General features: G+C 34.9%; 1 protein-coding gene across 2 annotated transcripts in view; it reads right to left on the minus strand.

The window, feature by feature from the left end:
* LOC116163528 overlaps positions 1 to 25,200 on the minus strand; it is a 49,187-nt gene that overhangs the window by 18,294 nt on the left and 5,693 nt on the right. Inside the window, exons 1-2 of one of the 2 annotated variants that reach the window (XM_031477508.1) lie at positions 1,098 to 1,120; positions 138 to 926 (exon numbers count right to left, since the gene is read on the minus strand). In XM_031477508.1, the coding sequence (XP_031333368.1) occupies positions 138 to 724 (587 nt within the window). In that variant the 5' untranslated portion in view covers positions 725 to 926; positions 1,098 to 1,120. Of the gene's footprint in view, positions 1 to 137; positions 927 to 1,097; positions 1,121 to 25,200 lie in introns of those variants that run through there. The other variant, XM_031477507.1, reaches the window with a different exon arrangement.

The raw sequence follows: 25,200 nt of genomic DNA on the forward strand, positions 1-25,200 counted from the left end.
GGATTAATTACAAGCGATTAGCGACTATATTAATTGTTAATTTAATGGACATTCTACCACATAGTTCTAGTTCGCATTTACGTAACGAGGTCAACGATCTAATTTGGGAAGGTATTAATAAAAAGGCGAAGACTTACTCTAATAGTTTCGAATCCCCATCGCTCGAGCTCGTCCTCTTCGCGCTATTCTTCAGCATATCGTCGATGGCGAAATTTCCGTTGGTCGGTGCGACGACGATCGCAATGTCCAGCTCGTCGTCGTCGCTATCCTTGATCCCGGCACCGTTCAACGGTATGTTGAGTTGAAACGGACCGGGCGTCGGCACTTCCTCTTGGGAATCCTCCTCCAAGTCGTCGTAACTGCTGAACTGCGCGTTCAACTTCTGGAGGAGAAAGTCGAGGTGGGCCTCCTGGTCGAGTTTAATGATTCGTATGCAACGTCCCATCGAGTCGGCTCGATATCCTTCAGCACAGGCGGGCAGGGACTCGGGGCTAAACGTGGGCGCAATGAAGACCGACTTGGGCGTTATTCTTCGCCTTGTGAAGTTATCGAGGTCGTGATGCTTGTTCTGATTTTGATCATCGACTAATAACCAGGCCTGCCAAGCTAACTCGGTCGATCGTTCGTTCAGCGGTCTCGATGGATGCGAAAATGTCGTGTAGAAACAGAAAATTAAAAGCAAAATCGCCGTGCGAAATATTTCCATTGTTAACAACATACTCATTTTAGATGTTTCTCTTTGTGGGGACTCGTAATTCGTGTCATTTTACTAATGTGCTTTTAAAAGCCGCGCACTTTCACTGATACGGTTAATTAGAACAAGTTTCGACACTTTTATTATTATTATTGATCGGTTTGCTCAAAGTTATCCGTGGACGTCTTCTTCGTAGGACTAATCCAATGCGACTGCCTCGCGAATTGTAAATCTGCAAAATATAAATACATTCATAAAAATAACAATTCAACTTTTCCCTTCGATTTTATAAACGTAAGTTTCCAGTTGGCAAAGTTCCAGGGTGCGCAATTTTGGTTTTAGTACAATTTTCGCCTACGCAATTACTATCTATCTATCGACGCGATCATAAATTTCCTCTTACCGTCTCTGTTTATCGGGATATGCTTCCAATAAAAACGTTTCAGCCAGTCCCAGACTGCTGGTAGTCTGTAAATATTAATCACTGTGTTTACGTTCGTGACTTCTCTCTCGCTCTCGGTTTAACCTTGTCTGCTTTTTACACAATGGGAGACAATCAACTCATGTAATCTGCGTATTTTCATATTTGACGCAAATTTCGTAATTGATTAACTGCACGTGCAGCCTATTATTAATTGCTTTTCGTAATCTTTTGAGTTTGACAAAACACTTCCTTTTCCCAAATCGGCCATAGTAGAGGACCCCATTGTGCTGCCTCGAGGAACTCCCATGAGTCTCAGTTTAGACGCTATCATTTACCCCAGGGTATCACTAGTGAATTTTACTCAAAAAATTGATGGCCGATTGTCTGTTCGGTCCAGCGCTTTTTATAAACCGATGAAGATCTTGATATGACAGCCGTTTTTAGTATTAAATTGGTATTGGTACTGTCCAGTTATTTTTGCATGACAGGCTTTTTGCAACTCAAAAGCATTTTAAGAATCCAAAGACCTTAAAAATAACAGTCTGTTAAAGATTCTTGAATACCCTTAAAGTCCTTTCAAGACTATAGTTCGTAAATACTTATGAATGCTCTTGGAGACGCTGGAATCTTAAATAGTTTTGAGAATCGTAATGACTCCCAAAAAATATTAAAGCTTCTGACTCCTAAAGGATATTAAAGCATATACAAACTCTTTTTATTAGAAACTAAAGGCGAGAAGGTTTAAGCAGACTTTGAGATTATTGGAGACCCTCAAAAGCTCTTAAGTGTTAAAAATTAACAAAGGCTCGAAAAAACTTTAAAGCATTTAAAGAGTGCTCTAAAACTATTTAAATTTAAATTAAAGACCAAATATTAAATATTCTAAAAACTTCTTGGAGGTGTGAATTCTGCAGAGAATAGGCACTAAATATAAGTCTTTATGTGAGTCAATTTTACGGCCCTTTAAAACCCATTAAACTAACCATTGACTTTTCATAAATTCAAAAATTTTTTACTAGCGCTTAATTTCTGTATAAAAAAATTCGTTGATAAAAAATCGGCGGCTCCATGAAGTTGACCAGGATAATGGTTTTTGTAAGAATTGTTTATTAGGGCCATTCATTTATTCTAACGGAGAAGTAAAGCGCATAATTAATGTTTAATTTCTGCATAAGAACAAATTTATTTATGGAAAAATCCACTGTTAAGTGAAGTTGGCCGGGGTAACGTTTTTAAAAGAACTTTCTTTCTATTAGGGCCCAAAATTTAACTCCAACGGAGCAAAAAGGCAAATGATTAGTGCTTAATCTCTGCATAACAAAACAAGTACAAATTGTGCACAACCCTTGTGCAGGTAAAGCGCATTTTTTTTAAACACCCATACGAAATTTCTTCCATAAATAAAAAAGTTGGCACTGCACATCCTACACAAAACCAAATTTGGAAAATGGAGCTACATTTGCTTTTATTCCAAGTGGCTATGTATCAAATTTCATTTGAATGCCTCCATAAATTTTATTTAAATGCCCAATGGTTATATTTCTTCCAAACCTCCCAATCGCCTTTTGTAGGTCCTTCCTTTGATAATTCACTCTTAAGATATAAGGAATTATAACCGATCAAGACAAGGGATCGAGGAGGAAGACTATGGTTAGTATAAATTAATTCCTTTCGTTGAAACCTTTCATTAGAGTACCATGAAGTACCACTCCCCCCCTTCCTCCTCCACCCCGTACTTTGATAAGAGGACAGAAAGAAGGGCAGTAGTTTGTAGAAAACTGTTCCTTTCGTTGAGACCTTTAATTAGAATACAATGAGAGATAAAATTTATTTTTGCATGCGTATGCAAAATCTGAGACCAATTGGTTGTCGTATGTAAAAGTTATGCACGTTTTACTTTCAAAAACAGCATGTCAGGAAATAATTCATGGGGGGGGGGGCCTTTTAGACAGCGAACTTTGATAGCCGTCTGGCACACCTTCAACGTGTAGGTTACCTACTGCAAAAAATTCCAGGACTCTAGGACCATTCCCCTACAAGTAGTTCAAAACGGTAGAAGTGGGTCCGGACGGACGGACAGACGGACAAAAATCAAACAATAGCACTTTTTTTAATTCTTAAAATTCTAAAAATTCGATTTTGAAATAACAACTTAATTTCTATAAGGGCGCAAAATTCATTTAAACGGCGCATAATCACCGTCTAATTATGCAGTCTTTCACACACTCAGGTCTGAAAAAAGAGGTAGAATCTTAAGAACGGCAAAAGCTTTTGGAAGACCCGTGGAGACCCATAAAATCTATTAAATGCTCATCAGGGCACACCTGAAGCCTATCAAAACCCTCGTAAAGACGTTGCAATATGTCGATGGCTCTGGCGACTCTTCAAGACTGTTAAGAGCACTTCAAAGCGCGAAGAAGCTTCTCGGTTTTTAAAAATTGAAGGGTTCTAAAAGCCTCTTGGAGACCTTTTGGAGGCTCTAAAAAATCAGTAATCATCTCCAAAGGTTTGGTCTAAAATATCTTTATTGACCCTTTTAGACTCTTAAAAACTTGCCGGAGACTCACAAAGCCTCATGTCTTAGGGAGAAAAGAGAATCTTTTGGACTCATCAAAGCGTATGATTATTAAAAAACGCTTAAAGACTCATAAAAGCTTAAAATGCTACTCAAAGGTTGCCTATTAAATATTTGAAACAATTTTAATAGCGTTGAATTGGAGGTTCACGGCGATTCTCAAACAGTTTCAAAAATTGTTAATGATTTTGAACGACTTTAAATGATGTTCTTATATGGACTCCTGGAGGTTTGTGAAAATATCTGAAGATTGACTCAAAGATTAAAAAAAGGCTTTTGGGTAGTACATACCCTGTTTCTAGATGCCTGTAGAGGCCAAAAACTCTTGGAGAAGAAGCATCTTCTGACACGTGGAAGCTGTTAATATTCCTTAAAAGCTCTTAAAATTAGTTTCTTAAAGATCTTCAAGACTCTTAAGTACTAATAATACATTTTAAGAGCTCATAAAGTCTCTTAAAGACTAAATACTCAAAAAAACTCCATAAGGTTGCATTGAAAATTGTTGAAATCTGTAGTAGAATCTTTAAACTTCTCCACGGTTTTTTAAAGATCACTCCTTGGCTTGAAAACTATCTTTTGCATACCCTTAAATGGTTTCAAGATCGACAAACGCTCTAACCTTTAAAGGTTTTTGGAAGACCTTGGAGCCCAATTCTAAAAACTCTTGAATAGCATTTGTGGCTGATAAATGTTTTTAAAGGCGTTTCAAGCTCTTAAGATTTCAACATTTTCCAAATTCGCACTTCAAAAAGGTGGCAAATTTTGCAGTTCTTAGAACTCAAAGTTTAAAATTTAAAATTAGGGAAATCAACACAAATTGATCTTGTATTATCATGTAAAAACACACTTAGTGTGAGTGAAGAATTTGAGGTGAGTCCCCATCGTACATTTTTTTTCAGTAGGCCATAAGACAGTAGGCTGTCTCTAGTTTCTTTGGATGCAGAAATTATGTCCCATTCCATCCATCTATTCCATACCATCAAATCGAAAAAACAAAAACAAATAAAATAGTAGGTATACAGGCGCTGAGCATAGTATTTGAGATTATTAATCTTCGTATGTGTGGTTCCATCGAGGAAATGAATAACAACACAGCTATTTGAGGCTTGGTTTATCAAAATTAGAACATATTGCAACACAACTAGGCACGATGCATTGCGGTTTGTTATATTGTCGGTCATTGGCCAACCGCAGCTTTACCAATGGCAAACTACCAACCAATTATTACGATATCATAGAAATAAAGGCGCATTAATTGGATCCTGAAAAGATTTACATCATCAAAGTTCATATTAAATCACACTTAAGCATAATTCACCCTTTTAAGAAAATTGCACTTTTTTGAGACTCAGCCTTTGAGTCGCTGGAATACGCCTTTAAGGTTCTTAATAAATCTTACACGATAATAATTTAGGAACCGATTCCATTAGCCTTTGGCGCATTGAACAATTCGAATGGCATTACCATAATCCTGATCCAAGCGTGAACAGGTTCTGTCGACGCGATCGTTTCCATAGAAATAGAATTGGTCTAATGGAACTACCCCATGTGGCAAGTAAAAGATTTCGTTTTCTGCGCCAATACAAAGATTTCAGGGAAAAAGATTTGTTTTTCTTGATGAAACGTGGATATTCCAAAATTGCACTATACAAAGCTCACGGCAAGATAGCAATGGAAGAAGTATGAAAACTATCAAAACTGATGGTAAGCAGTTGGTTTATTATTAATAGTGGTAAATAATAATTATAGCAAAAAATATGTTACAGACAAATAATTCTGCATGCTGGAAATGAGAAAGGATTCATACCTGATATTAAATTTGCACCAAAAACTTCAAGTGGTGATTATCACGGGGAAATGAACCAGGCGAATTTCTTACGTTGGTTTCAAAATCAATTGCTTCCAAATTTAAGTGAACTGTCTGTCATTATTCCATAATGCACCATATCACAATATGAAAGTTAACAAAGCACGTAATGCTTCATGGAAAAAGGTGACATTCAAAGGTGGCTAACTAATGAAGGAATTACATATTCTGAGCAGATGCTTAAAAGTGAACTTTTGTTGAAGGTGTCACAGTAAGTACACATACCTGTTTTATATACGAGTATATAACGAGTATATTTTCATTTCCAGAAATAAACCAGAAAAAACATATGTTGTTTACGAATTATCGGAGCAATATGGTCATAAAGTGTTGCGCCTTCCACCCTACCATTGTATTTTTAACCCTATAGAATTAATATGGAGTATAACAAAAACTTATAATAAACATATTGGTAGAGATGGGAGAACAGAGGCTGATTGTTTAAATATGTGGCAAAAAGCAGTTAATGTCGCGTGACACCAGATTTGTGGAAAAATTCAATCAAACACACTGAAGGTGAAATAATGAAATGGTATGAAAGAGAAAAAATGTTAGATATGCAAGATATACTGCCAATTATAATAAATTTAGGGGAAGATAGTGACAGTGACACAGAAGATTCTTGTTAATTTGTAAATTAAGTATTTTGTATTTTTTACATTGTAGGATTATAAAAGAATCACATAAAAGCGAGCATAAAAGTGAGTTATTACTGCAAAATTCTATCCTCTGGCTTTGATGATCAAGTATGACATGTAAATTGTGAAGCCTTTAAACCATGTAGAAAGGTTAATTAATGAATTTATCGAAATTACTGTCGGTTCTTAACTTTCCAGTATGCACACACTTCAAAGTGTTAATCCTCACATAAAGCTCCAACATTAAAAAATCGATCGCCTGTAAGCAATTCATAATCGTTACATTCCTGTACACGTAGATATCTTGTACTTCATGACAACTAAATATAGAGCTAAGATTGGGAACCTTACAGGTTGTCTGGTGGGTTTATTTTTGTGTTTCTTGTGGTATTGTTTATTTGATTCAAGTTTTGAAGATTGTAAGGATATATTAACTATGAGTAGGTACTGGGTGGGGTACTATAAAAAAAAACGTGCTGTTTTATAGCTGTAATTTAAAGGTAATTTCATACACGTAAAAGCGATTCTAGAATTGTTGATACTATATGATTAGTAGGTCGAATATGCAAGTAGTAGCTACAATGATTGGTAAATAGTTCTATAGTACACTAAATGTTTGTGAACGCTGCATAAGAACGACGTCAAAAAATTAATGACGTTCAAGGTGCAACGGCAACTTCACTCAACTAAAGTTCCTAGATTACTAAAATAACGCGATTCATTAGGCACTGCTTACTGAGCAAAATGGCCGTTTGACAACCAGTGTCAGGTTTGACATTTGTTGTTTTGTATTATAATAGTTGTGTGTACAGGGTGAGTAAACGATTGCGCGGAGTAACTTAATGCCTTGAAGATAAGATTTTTCGATAGAGTGCTTTTGTATTTTGATATGGTTGAATATTCTCCACATTTTAAAAATATTTGGAATTATACAGGGTGCGCCCACAAAGTAGGGCGCCCAAATGGTACATTTTTTTTAATAGAACCCCCTGTATTTGAATGCATTTTTAAATTCTACGTGTAATTGTACGTCTTTTTTATTATATGGGTAATAACCGAAAAACTAGTAGTTTTTAAGATAATTCGATTTTTAAAAAATTGGGCATTTGAAAGCGTCAGTATATTGTCAAAATTATTAATTAAATTTTGATTCCAGGTTTTATATCTTATCCTGGATTAAGTACTTAAATGTCAAATAAATACATCTCTATGAAACATTAAAAATATAGCTTACAGGGTGTGTTTTTTGGAAGGTTCAAAGTTGAAAAAACTTTATATTAAAAAATCTCACTTTTTTTAAATGGAATACCCTGTATATTTTTCTGTCATCATTTAGCTCTTCCAAAAACCTTCAACTTTTGATGATAATGTCCTATACCTATCTCTGATAGTTTTCGAAACATCTTGGTTTTCCTGGGTTTTATATTCTAATCTTAAATAAGTTATGTATATGTATGTAATTTACATAATAGTGAGGTGGACAGGCAATTTTTATCTGCCTCGTTCAAAGCTAAAATCATATTTATTAATTCATTTTTCTAATAATTCATTTAAGTCTATAAACACTGGAGAGTAAATTTGATAGTAAAAACATAAACAAATATCTTGGTTTTTCTACTTTTTATATTTTAATCTGAAATAAGTTCTAATTTACATAATAACGAGGTGAATATGAAAAAAAATTAAACTAATATCACTGACTGGACGACATTAGGAGTTAAATTAAATTTGCTTTGTAGTCAAATGTTTTTACTTATTCTCCAGTTTTTGGACTTAAAATAAAATGTTTGAAAAATAAATTAATCGATATGATTTTCGTTTTGGACGAGATAGATAAAAATTGCCTTTTTTGCATGTCCACCTCACTATTATGTAAATTACATATAACTTATTTAAGATTAGAATATAAAAACGAAGAAAACCAAGGTGTTTCGAAAACTATCAGAGATAGGTATAGGACATTATTATCAAAAGTTGAAGGTTTTTGGAGGAGCTAAAAGATGACAGAAAAATATATAGGGTGTTCCATTAAAAAAGTGAGATTTTTTAATATGAAGTTTTGTAACATTGGATCTAGACAAAAACCACCCTGTAAGCTATTTTTTAATGTTTCATAGTAGATGTATTTATTTGACTTTTACTTAACACAGGATAAGATATAAAACCTGGAATCAAAATTTAAGTAATAATTTTGACAATATACTGACGCTTGCAAATGCCCATTTTTTCTTATAAATCGAATTATCATTAAAACTACTAGCTTTTCGGATATTAACCATATAATAAAAAAGACGTACAATTACACGTAGAATTCAAAAATTCATTCAAATACAGGGGGTTCTATTTAAAAAAACTCTACTTTGTGGGCGCACCCTGTATAATTCCAAATATTTTTGAAATGTGGAGAATATTCAACCATATCATAATACAAAAGCACTCTATCGAAAAATCTTATCTTCAAGGCATTAAGTTACTCCGTGCAATAGTTGATTCACCCTGTACATTCAGAAGAGTACTGATGTAACCATTAATTCATTAGAGAAGCGCATCTAGGCACTTTTGCAAGAAAACAGAAACCGAAAAACGAAATTACTCAGAAGTGAAGACAAAAGTTGTAATTTCACGATGCATTGCTTACGGTTGGAGCCACGGCACTGATGATGGTAATAAGCTTGGAGTTAATTTCTTCCCATATAAGTAGACCCCCCTAATACTTCAATAGTGAATTATTCATGAGGTCAGCGGTTTGATAATATCAATGCATAATTAGTGGTCCGAATTAACTTACCGTACCTGCATTTACAAGCTAAAACGTTGTTGTATGAATAAATTTCATAAGTCCATAGACGTCCTACTTAGTGTATGTTTATGATCACCAAATTATACGTTAAGATTGTACGTATCGATGGAAATATCAATTTATTACATCACATTAAACGATTAGTCCCTTTTATTAAGATTATAAAATACATCATTAAGTATGGAAATTTCTCACGGACGTACGTCTAAGGGAAAGTAAAATGTAGTAATATTGCGCTCCAATCCGTGACATAGTGCCGCATCACTTCCTATTTAAGAAAAATGGCTTTCACCCAAGGTCCGGGTCTCTAACGTGCGTGTGCCGATGAGGTATATTATTAACCCTGAAAATGTTAACGCAGTTTTACGTAATTTGAAATTATAATAACGCCATATTATGTCACTGGAAAGGAAGCCAACGCGCTCATCCGGGTCAGAAGGGTTCCAAAATTACATATCATCTTTTTCTTCCGATAAATCACATCATGATGTGTGTCGCCGCAAATTTATATTTTCCAAAATGTTTGCCGAATGTAGGTTAGTGGATTTACAAATTTAGCACTCTAATAATTTTACTTGCGGTAGAACTTTTAAATATCATCATCATCATCGCGAGGTCTCCAACAACAACAACGAAGGCGACGAAAAAACGCCGCATTATCTTACTTTCACCTCATCGAAAAAGTTACAAAATCCACAAATACGTAACCCAGATTTGTAGCCGTCGCGAAATCTGCGTCGTGCAAATAATTCCGACAGAAATAAAGCTATCCGGAAATTCTGGCGATTTAAAAGTGATTGCCTTAAAAAAGGACTATGGGCAATTAACTATAGGAGAACAAGCAGTTGGCATGATTACGTTCGCGTAAACAAGGATCCGTACACTAATTTTGTGTAATTCAACTTGGCACACGAGGGACCGCTGCGTGAAACTTCTGTAATGGTGTACCTGTTTATTTACGGTTAAGAAAAACAAATTTATTGAGTGAAAATTTCACTACTTAAAAGTTAATTAGATTGTTTAAATTTCTTCGCGCGGCCATCCAAACACCGACTCACCATAAAAAGTATAACAATAATAATAATACAGTATTCCCCGAAACCAGTGTTGCCAGTTCTGGTGAATTTTCACCAGATCTGGTGAATTACAGTCTTTGGTAGTGATTTGGTGAATATTGTTGTAATTTGGAGAAATTTGCTTGCAATTTGCTGAAACTGAAGTCGCAAAGATTAAAAAAGGCGACAATACCCTAATGTTTGCTATGTTAATTAAAACAGTAGCATTAATTTACTGTTTGCCTCATAGCAGTGCCACAGTTGAAAGAGTATTCTCGCAGATCAATTTAAATAAAACAAAAATTAGAAATCGTTTACAAGCGAGTACTTTAACTGGCATTATGCATTCGAAAACTCTAATTAACGGTAGTCAAAAAAATTGTTACGATTATACCATTAATAAAAATCTTGTTAAAAAACATAACAACACAATGTATGAGTAAATAGGTTATAATTAATAAATAATCACCGAATTACTGTTATCTGTTACTATTTTTCTATAAATAAAATATTTAAGTTTTGTGAATACCATCCTTTTAAGTTAGAATTAATAATTACTGTTGTGTTTGTGTTACTCTTTTTTTATAAATAAAAATTTAAAAGTTTTGTGTACTGTAGAATACCATCCTTAATTCCTTTTACTGGTAATATACTTTTGGTGATTTTGCAGTAAAAACTGGTGATTTTTGTACATGGCTTTAGGTGAAAAATGTTTTTCCCACCTGGCAACACTGCCCGAAACCGTCATGAATCCTTCATTTTCATGCCTACTTTATGTCAGAAGAAATATCTTCCAGGACAGTGATAACACTTTTCCTCATCCTGCATTAATATAAATCAAAAGCTCTACAGGGAGAAATTTCTTATTTGTAGATAATTTTTGAAATTTGAACCAGATGTTTCTAGTAAAAGTAACATATCGCATACAGGGTGATGATTTGCGTGACGCATCATAGGGATTTCAATGTAAAATTCATAACATGCGATTACTGGCTCTTTAAATTATTTTGGAGCAAAAATGTATAAAAAAAATTTTTACGTCAATCAACCGTATTAGTTTTCAATTTTTTGCATAATTGGAAAATTGGAAAAATAAAACCCATCTTTTTCAATAATCTGTGATGCCATGGAATTTTATAATACAAAAACTACGCCAATATCCGTCATGCCATGGAATGTCTGCTATAAAACAAATCAAATTCTATCAATTCCATGGAATGACGAATATTGGCATAGTTTTTGTATTATAAAATTCCATGGCATCACAGATTATTGAAAAAGATGGGGGTTTTATTTTTCCACTTTTTTCCGGGTTTATTATGCAAAAAATTGAAAACTAATACGGTTGATTGACGTAAAAAATTTTTTTATACAAAAAAACCTTAACACATTTTTGCTCTAAAATAATTTGGGGAGCCAATAATCGCATGTTATGAATTTTACATTGAAATCCCTATGATGCGTTACGCAAGTCACCACCCTGTATAGTCAAAATCTGATGTGCGCATGCGCAGACAGCGCAATGCCACCTTTATAAACACTTCTTTGAAATTTTAACCATAGATGCATGCTTCTAGTAAAGAAAAACATCACTAATACTAAAAATCGAATGTGCCATGCGCAAATGACGCAATTTCTTACTATAGAAATGTATTTTTTAAAAATGTTAAGTACAAATGTGATTAGTAAACGCAAATACATGGCACATAGTAAAAATCAAATGTGCACATAATACAATTTTTCTCTAAACATTTGGAGATGCAGAGGTCCATTCAAAAATCTCCGTTCAGGATACTTAAGTGAGTGTCCTTTAAAGTTTAAGAAATTTTTTGAGTGCCCGCTAGCAATCAACAAATGTCAATAACAAACTACCATTTCTTTTTTTAACGCATTTTCGAACGAAGTGGGGAGTGATTTACAAACAAGTTTGATCGCGATCTGATGAACGGTTTAGACAGGCATAACAGACAGACAGACAAACATTCATTTTCATTTATATAGATAATAGCACGCCCAACGAACGTTGTATCGCCTATCGGGGAAAACCTCGTATGGGTATGTGGGTACATTATTGCCTAACATTTGCATATATAATGCCATTACAGTGTGCACATTTTAAATCCATTGAGGTTTTGTGTTGCAAAATCACACTGTGCACATTTTAAATATTAGAAAGTATTGTCAGTTAATCTTACTGCAGCGGACTATGCACAGATGACTAATTTGCGGAGGCAACTGGCTTCGTGGTGCAATTAATAGTGAAATAATGAATAGTGGGATGCATGATCTTTTGCCTTACGTACCGAGTACAGTAGTTCGTTGAATAATCACGCTAATATCCTTTGAAGTACCTGTTGCGTATTTTTAAGCGGAAATCTTTTTATTGGTCATTATTACATACTACGTAATTAACAGTTAATCCAAATCCGACTAAGTCCACAATTTCGTCGCCGTCGTGTCTATACAGGGTGGTCCAAATTGGACACTTTCTTATGGACACACATTTTATTTTAAGAGATAGGAAAAAATGGACCTAGGTGTCTGGAGCCAAATTTTAGAGAGAAAATCACTTGCGCAAACAGAATTCAGCTATTACTAATCGTTTGACCGCTAGAGGGCGTTTCACGAATTTAGTCGATTTTCCTAATGCCCCGTATTATTAAAGTTAATTCATTTTGGCAAAATCTTTCTTAGAGCACTTTTTTATGTAGAATTTATTGCAATACACTTTTTATACAGGGTGTTTGCTTTTTCTTATACGACGCTAAACAGCTAAACTATATTTTTTCATATGAACCACCCTATATATTTTGGAGTTTTTGAAAAGAACGCAGAATTTCCTCAATTTTGATGTACCAATTATTATATTTATTTTAAATATTATTTCCAATATTGCATTTTGTACATAACAATGTTTTTATGGTAGGCATCTAGGTTTAATGGCGAACAAAAGATGGCATTAAAACGGCAATTTCTTGGTTTCCTGTACTTTTCATTTATATACAGGGTGCTCACTATGTATGGAATACAGTACGTATGTATCTCAGTAAAAATCGACTGTATACAAAATTTTTCTATGTAAAAGTTGTTTAACATTTTATTTCCCATAATAAGGCAGCATTGTTGTTGTTGTTGTTTTGATTTCAGAAAACAAATGGTAACGTAAAACAATTGAGTTTTTTTAATAGGAGTGCACCCTTTCATTAGCCTCATTTGATAGAGACTTTTTTTCTTTTTTCGACGATGTAACATGTTACTATGCAAAATAAATTTAAAAAAAATATTATAATTACATAAATATCATTAATCTAGATATCCTACATGAAAATAAAACAAATGAATGTGTACGTTTCTTATTAAACCTTGAAAACAATACGAAATTAGTAATATTTAATTGCTGCAGCAGTTTCTCCCAGAATATTCGGACATTTATTTCAAGCTTTCCGTGATAGGTTAGTTCACTTGCCTTGCAGTTAATAATAATAATTTGTTTTCTGCAATAAAAACAACTGAAAGTCGCCTCGTTATGGGAAATAAAATGTTAAACAACTTTTATATGGACAAATTTTGTATACATTCGATATTTACCGAGATATATACTATATTCCATACATAATGGACACCCTGGATTATATTTATTTATTTCTTTTATTTACATGTGTTATTTGAAATTAAAAATATTAGGGAACTAATAAACATTTCCAAATAATCAAGAAATTGCGATGGAGCGTCAACATAACCTCTAAATCTTGTACATTTTGGCTGATCAAATAATAAATCGTTAGAATGTGTAGAAAAATTCATTGCAGACGCAAGGATGTCCATATTATCTTAAAATAAATCGCAAACCAAACATCACATCATCAGAGAAGACACAAAGGCTAATTCCTTAGGTTAAAATAAACATAACCACGTGATCACGTCTATTGCGCTCCCTCTGTACTCTCTCATGTGATGGATGGTTGAAGTTTTTTTACTCTCTTTTGCAGTGGCGTAGTCAGGAACTTGGTTTGGGAGAGGCTGATGTGCGTACGTTGTGCAAGGCGGAGAATTGTGTGAGATTCAAGATAACGCTCCTCCACATGCAACTGCATGTCCGGATGGGAATACTCCCCAGCACAGGAAGAATCGCTTTTTGGAGAGGATCAGCAAATCTTCCATTGTTGGGGATATTCCACACCCAAAAAATCCGGTGCTATGCTTTTCCCCAAAATGTTCCAAGTCTGGTCTGCAATCGAATCAGCCCAAACCAAAGCGCCAAGGTTTGATTTTCAGGATGCCAAATTTCCGTAAGGTAAGGGAATTAGAATTAGTGTTTTTTGGAGCTAGCCGGCAGTCAAATAATTTGTCTTAAAAAATTTGTAGCAGAAAATAAATTTTATTCCAAACGATCAAGGGTTTAAACCCCTATATGGGTCTTTAGAGCGTCATTGGTATTGGTGACCTCGGACTTCCTTTCTTGAGTACCTACTAAGACGGAAGAGGACAATGGAAATCAAGACTAATAGTATAGTGTTTCTGGTGATCGCTCCCCAGGCGGAAGGAACGGACATTCCATCTCCAACTGCAGCTATAGTGCAGTTGTAAATAAACCAAGAGGTGCAGGCTACTTTGCCTGCTTGGAAGTAGCGGCCCGATAATCCACTAACGGTTAGTAATGGACCCTATTCTTTAAAACCTGTGTCAACTCTTTATTATGAAAACAGAAGCTGTCCCCTGTGTGAGTATGTCAAACCATTTGCAGAATTGAGTACGTTCTTTTGTTAGCTCAAACTGCGGGGCATCACTCAGCCATTAATGTAATGACTCGGATCAATTAGTGGATTGGACCCTTCTCGACCCCTCACGTGTCATCGCCTCAACAATAATCCTAGCCTCAAAAAAGGTTAAAATAATGAGCACAATCATCGACTAAACTTACAAAGTGGTAAAATAGTTGCAAATCTAGAAAATCCAGTGCAATTAAAGCAAATAAAGAAAACGGGAATGGTTGTACATAGTAAACAGTAAACTTTTTTTTCCGTAACTATAACAACAAATATGCAAATGGCGTGTTATGAAATTATAATTCGCGTTGATTGTATTCAAATATTTTGAATAACCGGTAACGTAAAATGGTACCTACAGTTAGAATTTAATTGCAATGAAGTACGCCTTTCAATTTTTACGAACGGCATATCACAGGGATCGAATGTGTTCGCTTATTGTTCTTGAAATTTGCCCTTGCGGTTATAATTAATTAATGTTCATCGACGGCGCAACAACGTAATAAATACAATCATTCTCAGGTGTTACTCTCTCATCCTTGACATCTGCGGTCAGGGGAATTTGAAATGTAGACAAAGTTCAACAGTAGGCATTCCAGATGGGGCTTATTTTTAAAATTTGTTTTGAAAAGCGTGCCCAACACGAATACAACATTAACACAACAATAAATACTGAAAATAGTTCAGTTTAACAGCGTATATTAATGAATCATTAAATTTTTTCTCTCTGAGTGTGCTCTGCTGATATCCAAATAGAGGAATCGTTTCATCAATTTGGATTCGAGTATTCTCCTCAAGCTTATTTTCAAGAGTTTGCGATCTTGATTGATCTGCCATTTGTCTACTTCTACTGCTGTAGGATGTGAATATTGATTGATGAGAAAACCATTATGCAAATCATGTTCCGCTTTGATGTGTTAGAATTGGGTAGGCAAGTGCAGTCATACGTGCGACAATTTGAAAATGAGGGCCCTGATATCAGTGTCTCCAGTGAGCCGTCAGTTATGGTGCCGTTCAGAAATCACCTTTTATTCAGCAAAAATATCAATCATGTAGATCTCTTTTGGCGTCAAAAGTTGAAGCATTGAGTAATGTTGAAGGTTTTTGGAAGAGCTAAAAGATGACAGAAAAATATACAGGGTGTTCCGTTTAAAAGTGAGATTTTTTTAATATGAAGTTTTGTAACTTTGGATCTACAAAAAACACCCTGTAAGCAATTTTTTAAATGTTTCATAGTAGATATATTTATTTGACTTTTACTTAACCCAGGATATAAAACCTGGAATCAAAATTAAATTTAATTCAAAAATGCATTCAAATACAGGGGGTCCTATTTAAAAAAAATGTACCATTTGGGCCCTACTTTGTGGGCGCACCCTGTATAATTCCAAATATTTTTAAAATGTGGAGAATATTCAACCATATCATAATACAAAAGCACCCTATCGAGAAATCTTATCTTCAAGGTATTAAGTTACTCCGCGCAATCGTTGACTCACCCTGTACAATGCTTGCTCGTACTATTAAATTTCCATTTTTAAATAATGCTAAATTCCCGCAAAAATTATGCCGACGGCTAGTTAAACATATCAAAATATTTTAACAAGTATTTTCACCTCTGCTCCGAGTCACTTGATTGCAAATCACAACAAATTCTAAATTGGTAAATCCATATCCATATCTATAAGACGCCGCCGTCTAACTGTTGTAGCCGCCAAGCGGGCGGCCCGGGTTCGATTCCCGGTCGCTGCGAATTTTTTTTTAAATTTTATATATTATTATTATTGAGCATTTCTACATTTCGCCAGACTAATGCTGATCACGTAGGATGTCACACACTAGACCCGTAGCGGTTGGTTTTTCGAATATTTATAAATATAAAATAAAACAAAGTTGCCTTCATCTACAACCCTTCATAACAACAGAAAAAAGCAATGTTAATTTAATGCTCCCTTGACCAAATAATAAAGATCATTTCTTCCCCCCCCCCCCCTTACAAGCAATTCATAATCTTAAAAAATAAATCCAACTCAGCGAGATTCTCGTGATTTAACTTTCTTCTAGATAGGTCCACACATGGAAAATCATACACAGTACAATTTCTCTCCGGTTAAAGTGAAATTTCCGATTCTTTATTTCTTTATTAAAAGACTGGCACAAATCTAAATTTCCAAACGGAAACGGTTTATTCTGAATATAAATTACACGGCAATTATAGCAAAGCACCTTGTTAATTCTAATTGCTTAAAAGGACAATCAATGTAAAATGTTGGGTCTCGTAAATAAATGGTTGCCTTGATTTCGAATCGAAGGTTAAGTACGATGACCCAAAAATTTGACAACTTTTTTTACCGCTCGACGCGAACACTACCGTGACTTAACGCGCATTGTCCCCACGGATCCCGCTCTTGTTCGCACAACCGAATTTCTACTACTTTTATTTATTAATTCACAATTCCATTCCGGAACGTACAACCTTCTGCCGACAATAAAACTAATTTTTTTTCTAGCCAATGAGATTCCTTGACAGGCATAAATCGACTCCGCGTGGAATGGAATACCGGCGAATCAAAAATTCTCACGCTGCGTACTAGGCCCGATAACAACAGATGACTTTGTAAAATTGCCACGTAACTCTAGTTAATTTCGTCGAGTCTCACGACTCTCTGGCGCCTTAAGTTTTCATACGCATTTAACTGGTCAGGACCGTAATCCAGGCCTACTCGTCCACAAAAAATCGATAATAGGCCTTCAGTTCCCAAACTCAAGAAAAATCATGACGATTAATGTGCGCATGCGCAGGCTGCGCAATATCAAGTTTCGTATTTATTCATATATTTTGTTTAAATTTTAACCACAGATGTTTCTAGTAAAGGCAAACGTCCCATATTGTAAACATCAGGTGTACGCATGCGCAGATTATTTTTTATTTATAGATATTTTTTGAAATTTTAACCACGTTTCTAGTAAGGGCAAACATATCGCATATTGTAAAAATCAGCCATGTGCATACGTAACCTTACACATTTCTTTAAAATTACCATAGATGCTTATAGTAAAAAAAGTCATAACTCACAAAGCCTTTTTCAAAGTACTGATCAATGCATGGAAAATACGCTAAAGTTTTTAATTGTTTTCATTTTGTTATGAATTTACTAAAATTACTCCGGAATGTCGAGATGTTGGGTAATTTTTCGGAGACGTTTATAACCTTTGTTATTTCTTTAGACTAATAATTTTTTTTTAATAACTGCTTTTAAAGTCCTGGAATTTTCTTAAAATTGTTTATTATAGCATCCTCTTAGAAGCATTAGTCATTTGTATTTATCTTGTAGGATTTGTAGGTACATTATTTAAAAATTTTTGAAACTTCTTTATTGGTATTTAAAAATTTATCGAGAGATTTCATAAATTTCTCAATTTCGTAAAATATTTGGCTACTTTTTTTAATTATGTTTTTATAATTCTTCGAGAAGCCCAAGAATATCTTTGAGATATTGAAACCTTCAGGTAATTATATTTGAATCTGGCTGTGATTTGACAATCTTTTTTGAGAAGGTCCTAGCATTTTTCTCGAAAAGTATGAGTACCGTTGAGTTTTATATATTTTGTCGATACGTCTAGATGGTCAAAATCATTTTGTTTTGGAAACCATTTCAACATTTTCTCGCCCATCTGAAAAATTTGTAACGGTAGGCGCTTCACAATTAATTTGTTTCTATTTACAGTTACTTGCATGCATACGAAGTACTTTTGGAACAAATATTTACATCAGGAGTACATAACAACGAGCTTACGTTTCTGTGACCCTAATATCTTGTGTTTTAGAGAATGTCAGGAGCAGATAATAGGGCAGAAGGTATACAGTGTGTCCCTGTTGGAAGAGAATTTGTATCAGAAGAACGCGATATATTAGAAAGCGCGTGGCTATTTTCACCTTCTTGCGTCTCGGTGATCCTGATACTATGATTTTGCCGAGATGACAAATGTATATCAGAAGCCTATCCATCCATAAATAGTCGTCGTCGTCGGTCTAATCGTTGCAATTGCCAAGCGGGCGACCGGGGCTCGATTCTCGGTAGATGCAGATTTTTTAAATTTTATTTATTTATTTATTATTTATTTATTATTGGATTTGGATCAAGAGAACCTATTCTATTCGTTCCTTATTACTCGTTCTTGGGTTCTTATGATCTCCATATAATCATTTTTCTTCGAAAAATGTTCATATTAGGACCTTATGGTAGTGTTTAACAGATAACTGCATATGGTCTATTTACACCTTCTTGAATTTCTACAATTTTTTGTAGAAAAAATTTATATCAGGAGAACATAATATGATCAGAAATTATGCCATTCATGTGAATCTGACACATTTAATTTGTGAAAGTTTGTATTAAAAAAACGATTCTTGTGCAATGATTTTTGGAAAACAAAATTTTATCAGGAAAACATGTGACGTATCTGACTAGTCTTTGAAAGACAAATTTTTATTAGAGGAACAAGTAAGTGATGCCCGACAATAAATTATTTACTAATTACACCTTTTTACATTCCTGTGTTCCTAATATTATAATTTTAATAGCATGAAGGAGTTGTGTCTCTATTTTATGATTTTACCTATACATACACATTATGCTCCTAAGATCTCGCCGCAATAATTTACTGAAGAAAATTTTTATTAGGAACATATAATACCTACGCTAGAAGGTGTTTGACAATAAACCTTTAGAAAAACATTTTCATTAGTCGTAAGTTATTTGTTTTGGGTATGCCCTTTCCGGTTTCGCAACTTTCGCATTTCGATCTCGACGAGACTTGACATCTGGGGCTCTTTCAACATAAAAGTATATATAAAAATTACACGGTTGTCAGTCCATAGCGGAAACGCCGCCTCACCTCGCTGTTGCTAAACTTCGAAAATATACTTCATCTTCGCTATGATATCCTAATCTGAATCTTAAGGTAAGTAATCGAAAGAACAGAGGGAGAGAAATATGAAAAATAGCAATTTAGCAGTAAAGAGCATGTGGTTCGAGCAACAGTAAGTAAAGTAAAATACGAAGCCAATTTTTAACGCAAATATAAACTGTTACGCTAAAAGGTCTGCACTGCAGTACAAAATAAATAAAATGCTACAGCGGAGAGTATTAAACCATTGGATAAATTTTGGTAATAAATAACAACGGATTTTGGCATCACAACTGCAAAATTCCCCTTAAGTGCATTTACAAAGAATACAGTAATCCCTTTCTATTTTGACATAATCCTTCACTAAACACGGCATTTACCTTCCTTACACAAGTCGAGTTCCCTTAAATGGAATTTTTAAGCTTGTTTGACATACCCAAATCTGACTTCTTCGAAGGACGCCGGATTACCCTTACAAAAGGAGTTTGGGTTATGCGAACTGTTTGCGTTCAACAAATGCCAATTATAACAATTTGAACTGGCGTTCCGAGGTGAAGAAAGTCGCGTTTGGAATCGGTAATTTGTAGTAACAATTCGTGTGCTTTATTTAAATAAATTGGTACGGATCCAAATAACGTCGAACATCTGTTTCGCGTATTACAAAAGTTGGTACAAATCTGTGTTTAACAATAATAGAATTTAAATCATTCTTTGTTGATCATTTGCCAATTACAATTCTATATAATACTGCCGCCGGAACGTAAATTGCGAGGTAAAATGACTGTACAGTGTGTCCAAGATAAGAATGAACAACATGAGGAAATCAGAAAGCATATAAGATACATAGTCATTAGAAAAAAGTTGAGTAAAATGATAAAATGATGATTTAAGAATTTGGAAATTCCAATCAGTTCCGAAGATATTCGAAGAAAAACCGAAATTAACCATTTCTGACCGTGTTTGAAAAGATATGAAAAAACAAACAAGCAATTGACTTAATTTCTAAAGTTGTGCTTCAGCTTCAGACTCCGTTACCGTAAACAAAAGCTGTCATTAATCCGCCGTTTGCAACCGTTCCTGTCAATATCAATTATGTTTGTTGATTCCGAAAGATATTTAGAAGACGAGGGCACATTAATATTTTAGAATTTCAGCGCGTTAAGTAAGTATTAGATGAATTTGGTTTCCAATGGTATACGAAAACAAACTTAAAATCAGGCGAGGGCGTGCAATTTAGGTGTTTAATAGCTTGACATCGCTGACTCCGCCGGTTGATCCCAGCAATACGTGTCAATTGAACTACAGACTTTAGAAATTTCAATCCGACCAATTAAGTAAATGCATTTGACAATAGCTAAATAAATGTGTTGCAGTAAACAGTCTTAATTAATTTGAATGTTAAGATCAATTACAGATTTTTAGAACGTCCGCAGAGCGGCCAATTAATTATAGAAGTTTTAAATTTTGGATGGCGACAACAAAATACACTGTGCCGGCTGGGAAAACAGTCGATCCCACCAAAAAATAGCCGAATGTTATAACAGCATCCTCTCAAGTTACGTTCGCAACTCCAAGACGTCACAGGAACACTCAGAGTATACACTTATTCAGGGCGTAACCTCTGTGAATTTGCCCCCCCCCCCACCGATTTTAAGAAGCAAAAAAATCCGTTTTTGAAATGAATTGTCAAACGGTTTGTAACGTATCGAGGTCTACTCATACCAATTTTCTTCAACAAATTCTTTCAGTACCACCTTATACCATATTTTCCTTCCTCAAATTGTTGTACCAGGATCACAGGAATGCAAAAAGATAAAAACTAAAAATAATTTTCCCAGCGGTCGGCTTCTGATACAAATTTTCTTCCAAAAATTATTTTAACAGGATCACAGGCACGCACGGTCAAATCGATCAAATACTTTCTACCTTATTTTGTGCTTCTAATTAATTTTCCTTCCTCAAATGATTGTATCAGGACAACCGGAATGCGTGTAGTGCATATAAGAAATAGTGCCAAACACCTTCTACCATATTTTGTGCCTTGGATATCATTTTTCTTTGGCAAACTTTGTATCACGATTGAAGGAATGCAAAAAAGTGAAAATAGGCAATAATTTGCCAAAACAGTTTTCCAACACATCGGCTTGTGATCCAAATTTTCTGTTAAAGATTATTTCAACCTTCTAAGTATCATATTTTATGCTTCTGATAAAATTCTTCTTCCACAAATTATTGTATCAAGATCACAGGAATGCCAAAATGGTGAAATTACACTTCTGTGTAACCTACTGGGGGGGGGGGGGGAGTCCTGTTGTTTCATAGGATCTGAGAAATTTTATTTTAAATAGACACAGAAATAGAAAAAGTTGTTGAATTGTCATTTTAATGTTAGTTATTTATTGTAAAGTTATTCAGTAATTGTTTAATTAATTTAGTTCTATTTCTTGTTTAAAACTCATAGATAAGGGAAAATCGAAATCACGTATTAGTAAAAAGGCCTTATCGAACAAAAATTAATTGGATCTGTGATAACGAGCGAGATAGGTAACGCATGTGGTTATCAATTCGGGCGACGGGGTGGAGTTTCGTGTATCGTCGGGGAACAACGTATTGAATTTATGAATGGAGGTGGTTTCTCCTTTAAATAGGAAAAACAGAAAATAAACGATTTTGTTTTCGGGTCGATTGTAAAAGCCTATGCCATTGTTGCCATTCATTTTTTCCGAAAAAGGAAGAGAGATATGGAAAGATATGGTATACGCATGCGTAATTCTATTTTTGAAATGCGCTTTCCGAGAAGAAGCTACTGTCAAACTTTCAGATAAATCATTTCCCAAATAAGACAATTGATTTTGCGCATGCGCAATATAAATGAGAAACAAATGAGAAAGTTACATATGCGCATGCGTTATAATTTTCTTGTGTCATTTATTCTGCACATGCGCAATCCATTTTTTAACACGAACCATGGCTGACAACAAAAACAATTTCTTCATTTCAACACTTTCTCAATCAATTTAAGGCTTGATCAAGATTTTGGTCCTAAATTATCAGTGACAAAAAATAGATCTCTTTGTACCTAAATGGGATAGACAAAATTTGGTGCAAGTATGGACACCATAACGAACCAAATAGTAGAAAAAAGAGTAAGGCGATATCTCGTAAATTAAAGGTCTGATAGCGAGGCAGACCTGGGAACTTAATGCACTAAAAAAGGAGACAATTATCCCGAACTTGAATAATAAACACAAAGGTATCCCGCCAGAGCCTTGGTGAAGGTGGCGCCCATGTTTCTTCCATTTTTTCCAAGTAAAAAGTGTGATCAAAAACTTGTTGTCTGTCTGTATTTTTGTTTGTTTGGGTTTGCGCCATCATTTCATTTAAAATAAGCCGCTTTGTGATGTTATCCCAAGCGATGTACTTCGATTACGACACGCCGGTCACAAGCGAGATGGGAATTCTATTCATAACTTTAATGAATGAAAGCATAATGCTTTTGGAAGCCCCAAACACTTACAGGCAATTATAATTTCGAGACGGATGCCAAATAACGTTTTCACACACATTTAGCAATCAGAAGTGGGATATTTGCCAAAATCTAAATGACGATAATTTCGCATGAGAAATACGGTCCATCGTCTCATTCTATTTTTATAGGACTTTCAATTCAGTATAATTCATGATCGTCGTCGACATGCCAATTCATTACCTCTCAAAAGGAGAATTACACAACCGGCCGATGAAGTTAATAGATCAACATCAAGGTAATTACGGACGGACAGATATGGAAAACGCGCTAATATTTCAAGGTTAGTTATGACAATGCGAGTGAGTGCCGTTCCAAGTACAGAAATCCAGTTTTCTAAGCCGTTTCATTTTTACTTGTGAGTGAGCCAATTTTCTTTAGGAGCACTCGAAAAAGATTACGTAAGTGTAATGCGTATGCATTTAGATAAAGTGGTCTCGTCCGGCAGTTGAAAAATTTGTGTAAAATTATGCAATGGAAAAATATCGTGTCCCAATCGACTAACTTCCTGGCGCCTATCCTTCTTCTCGTAAATTACATAAGCCTAATTAAAAACGGCGATTGAGATCTCATCGAATTAATAAAATAAATCACGTTCCACACGAGATCCTCGCCACGGCGCCATCGTAAAAGTGGCTTTTTGTAATCCGGCGAAATTTGGTACGGAATTTGAAATTCGTCAGGAATCTTCGGAATGCGCGACAAAAATCGAGCGGAGAAAAAGTGAAATTTCCAGTTGGAAAGGCAAAAAGTGTGTAAAGGTGGATATTATTACAGTAACTAACAAGTGGAAAAGGTAAGGCTTTAGTTTAGTTCAGTAGCGTGACAAAATATTTTACGGTATATGAATTCAAAAGTTTGTTAACCTCTGAAATATTCTTGATAAATAAATGAGACTTTTCTTGCGCGTTTAAATATCGTAAATTAAAACTGTTTTGTCCTCGGACCGTTAAATCGGCCAATTTTTGGAGCTTTTTAGCGTTGCAATTTCGTTACATCAGACACATGTCCTTTAAACACGAAAAAAGCATTTGATGGCCGAGAGACGTTTCCAATTCGGTCGGAGTGTGTCTTAATTAGTGAGGCGCTTTTGCGTAATTAAACTTCACGGTTGGACGATCAAGGCGATCGGTCCCATTTAAAAGTCGGAGATGACGACACGCTACAGGATATTGGGACTTTCTCATAGTCGCGATGACGACTGTCCAGCATTGAGCCGTAAACATAATGGCACTCTTGATAACAAAGTTAAGCAAAAGTGCGTTCTAATTAGCTTTTAATGTAGCTTTCTGTTCTGTTAATTTATCAACCGATTTAACCCATGTGAAGTTGGTCCCGCCCACATGAAATAATTTGTAAAAATCTGTCCAAAGTTCTTTAGTGTTGACACCTTATCATTAGTGCTGCGACATAATATGCTAATAATAAAAAAATCAGCATATGCGTGTTGAAAGCGCATTTTTGGTAATGCAGATCAGTATTTCATTAGCAAAGTTTAAAATTATCGATCTCACGAGTAATCTAACTCAAAATAGATTAGAGCCTGCACATCTACACTATAACAGAAACCTTTTAGTGAAAATTTAAAGTCTCTAGCAATTGTAATTGCTGAGATCTCAGCCGGACAACCAGCCAGCCAGCCAGCCAGTCATAACGAATATATTTTCAAAAATGCGCTAAAAAAACGGGGTCAACTTCACACTGAACTTTTACTTATCGAAATCATGAACACACACGGCGTTAGTGCTATGTTAGTGCTGTATCAGTATCTAAGTCTTTCGCTCTTCCTAAAAAAAGTCAAGTGCGAAATTAGCCTCGGCCATACATTTTTAATTAGATACAACCACATGTGATTATTAGTGCTACGTTAATGCTCGAAAATTGCGCCTTCCCTTTCGGAGTAATTCAAAATTTATAAAGGGGGTGCCAACTTAACGCAACACC

The sequence above is a fragment of the Photinus pyralis genome, unplaced genomic scaffold (genome assembly GCF_008802855.1).
Source record: "Photinus pyralis isolate 1611_PpyrPB1 unplaced genomic scaffold, Ppyr1.3 Ppyr1.4_LG2, whole genome shotgun sequence".
Taxonomy (NCBI): Eukaryota; Metazoa; Arthropoda; class Insecta; order Coleoptera; family Lampyridae; genus Photinus; species Photinus pyralis.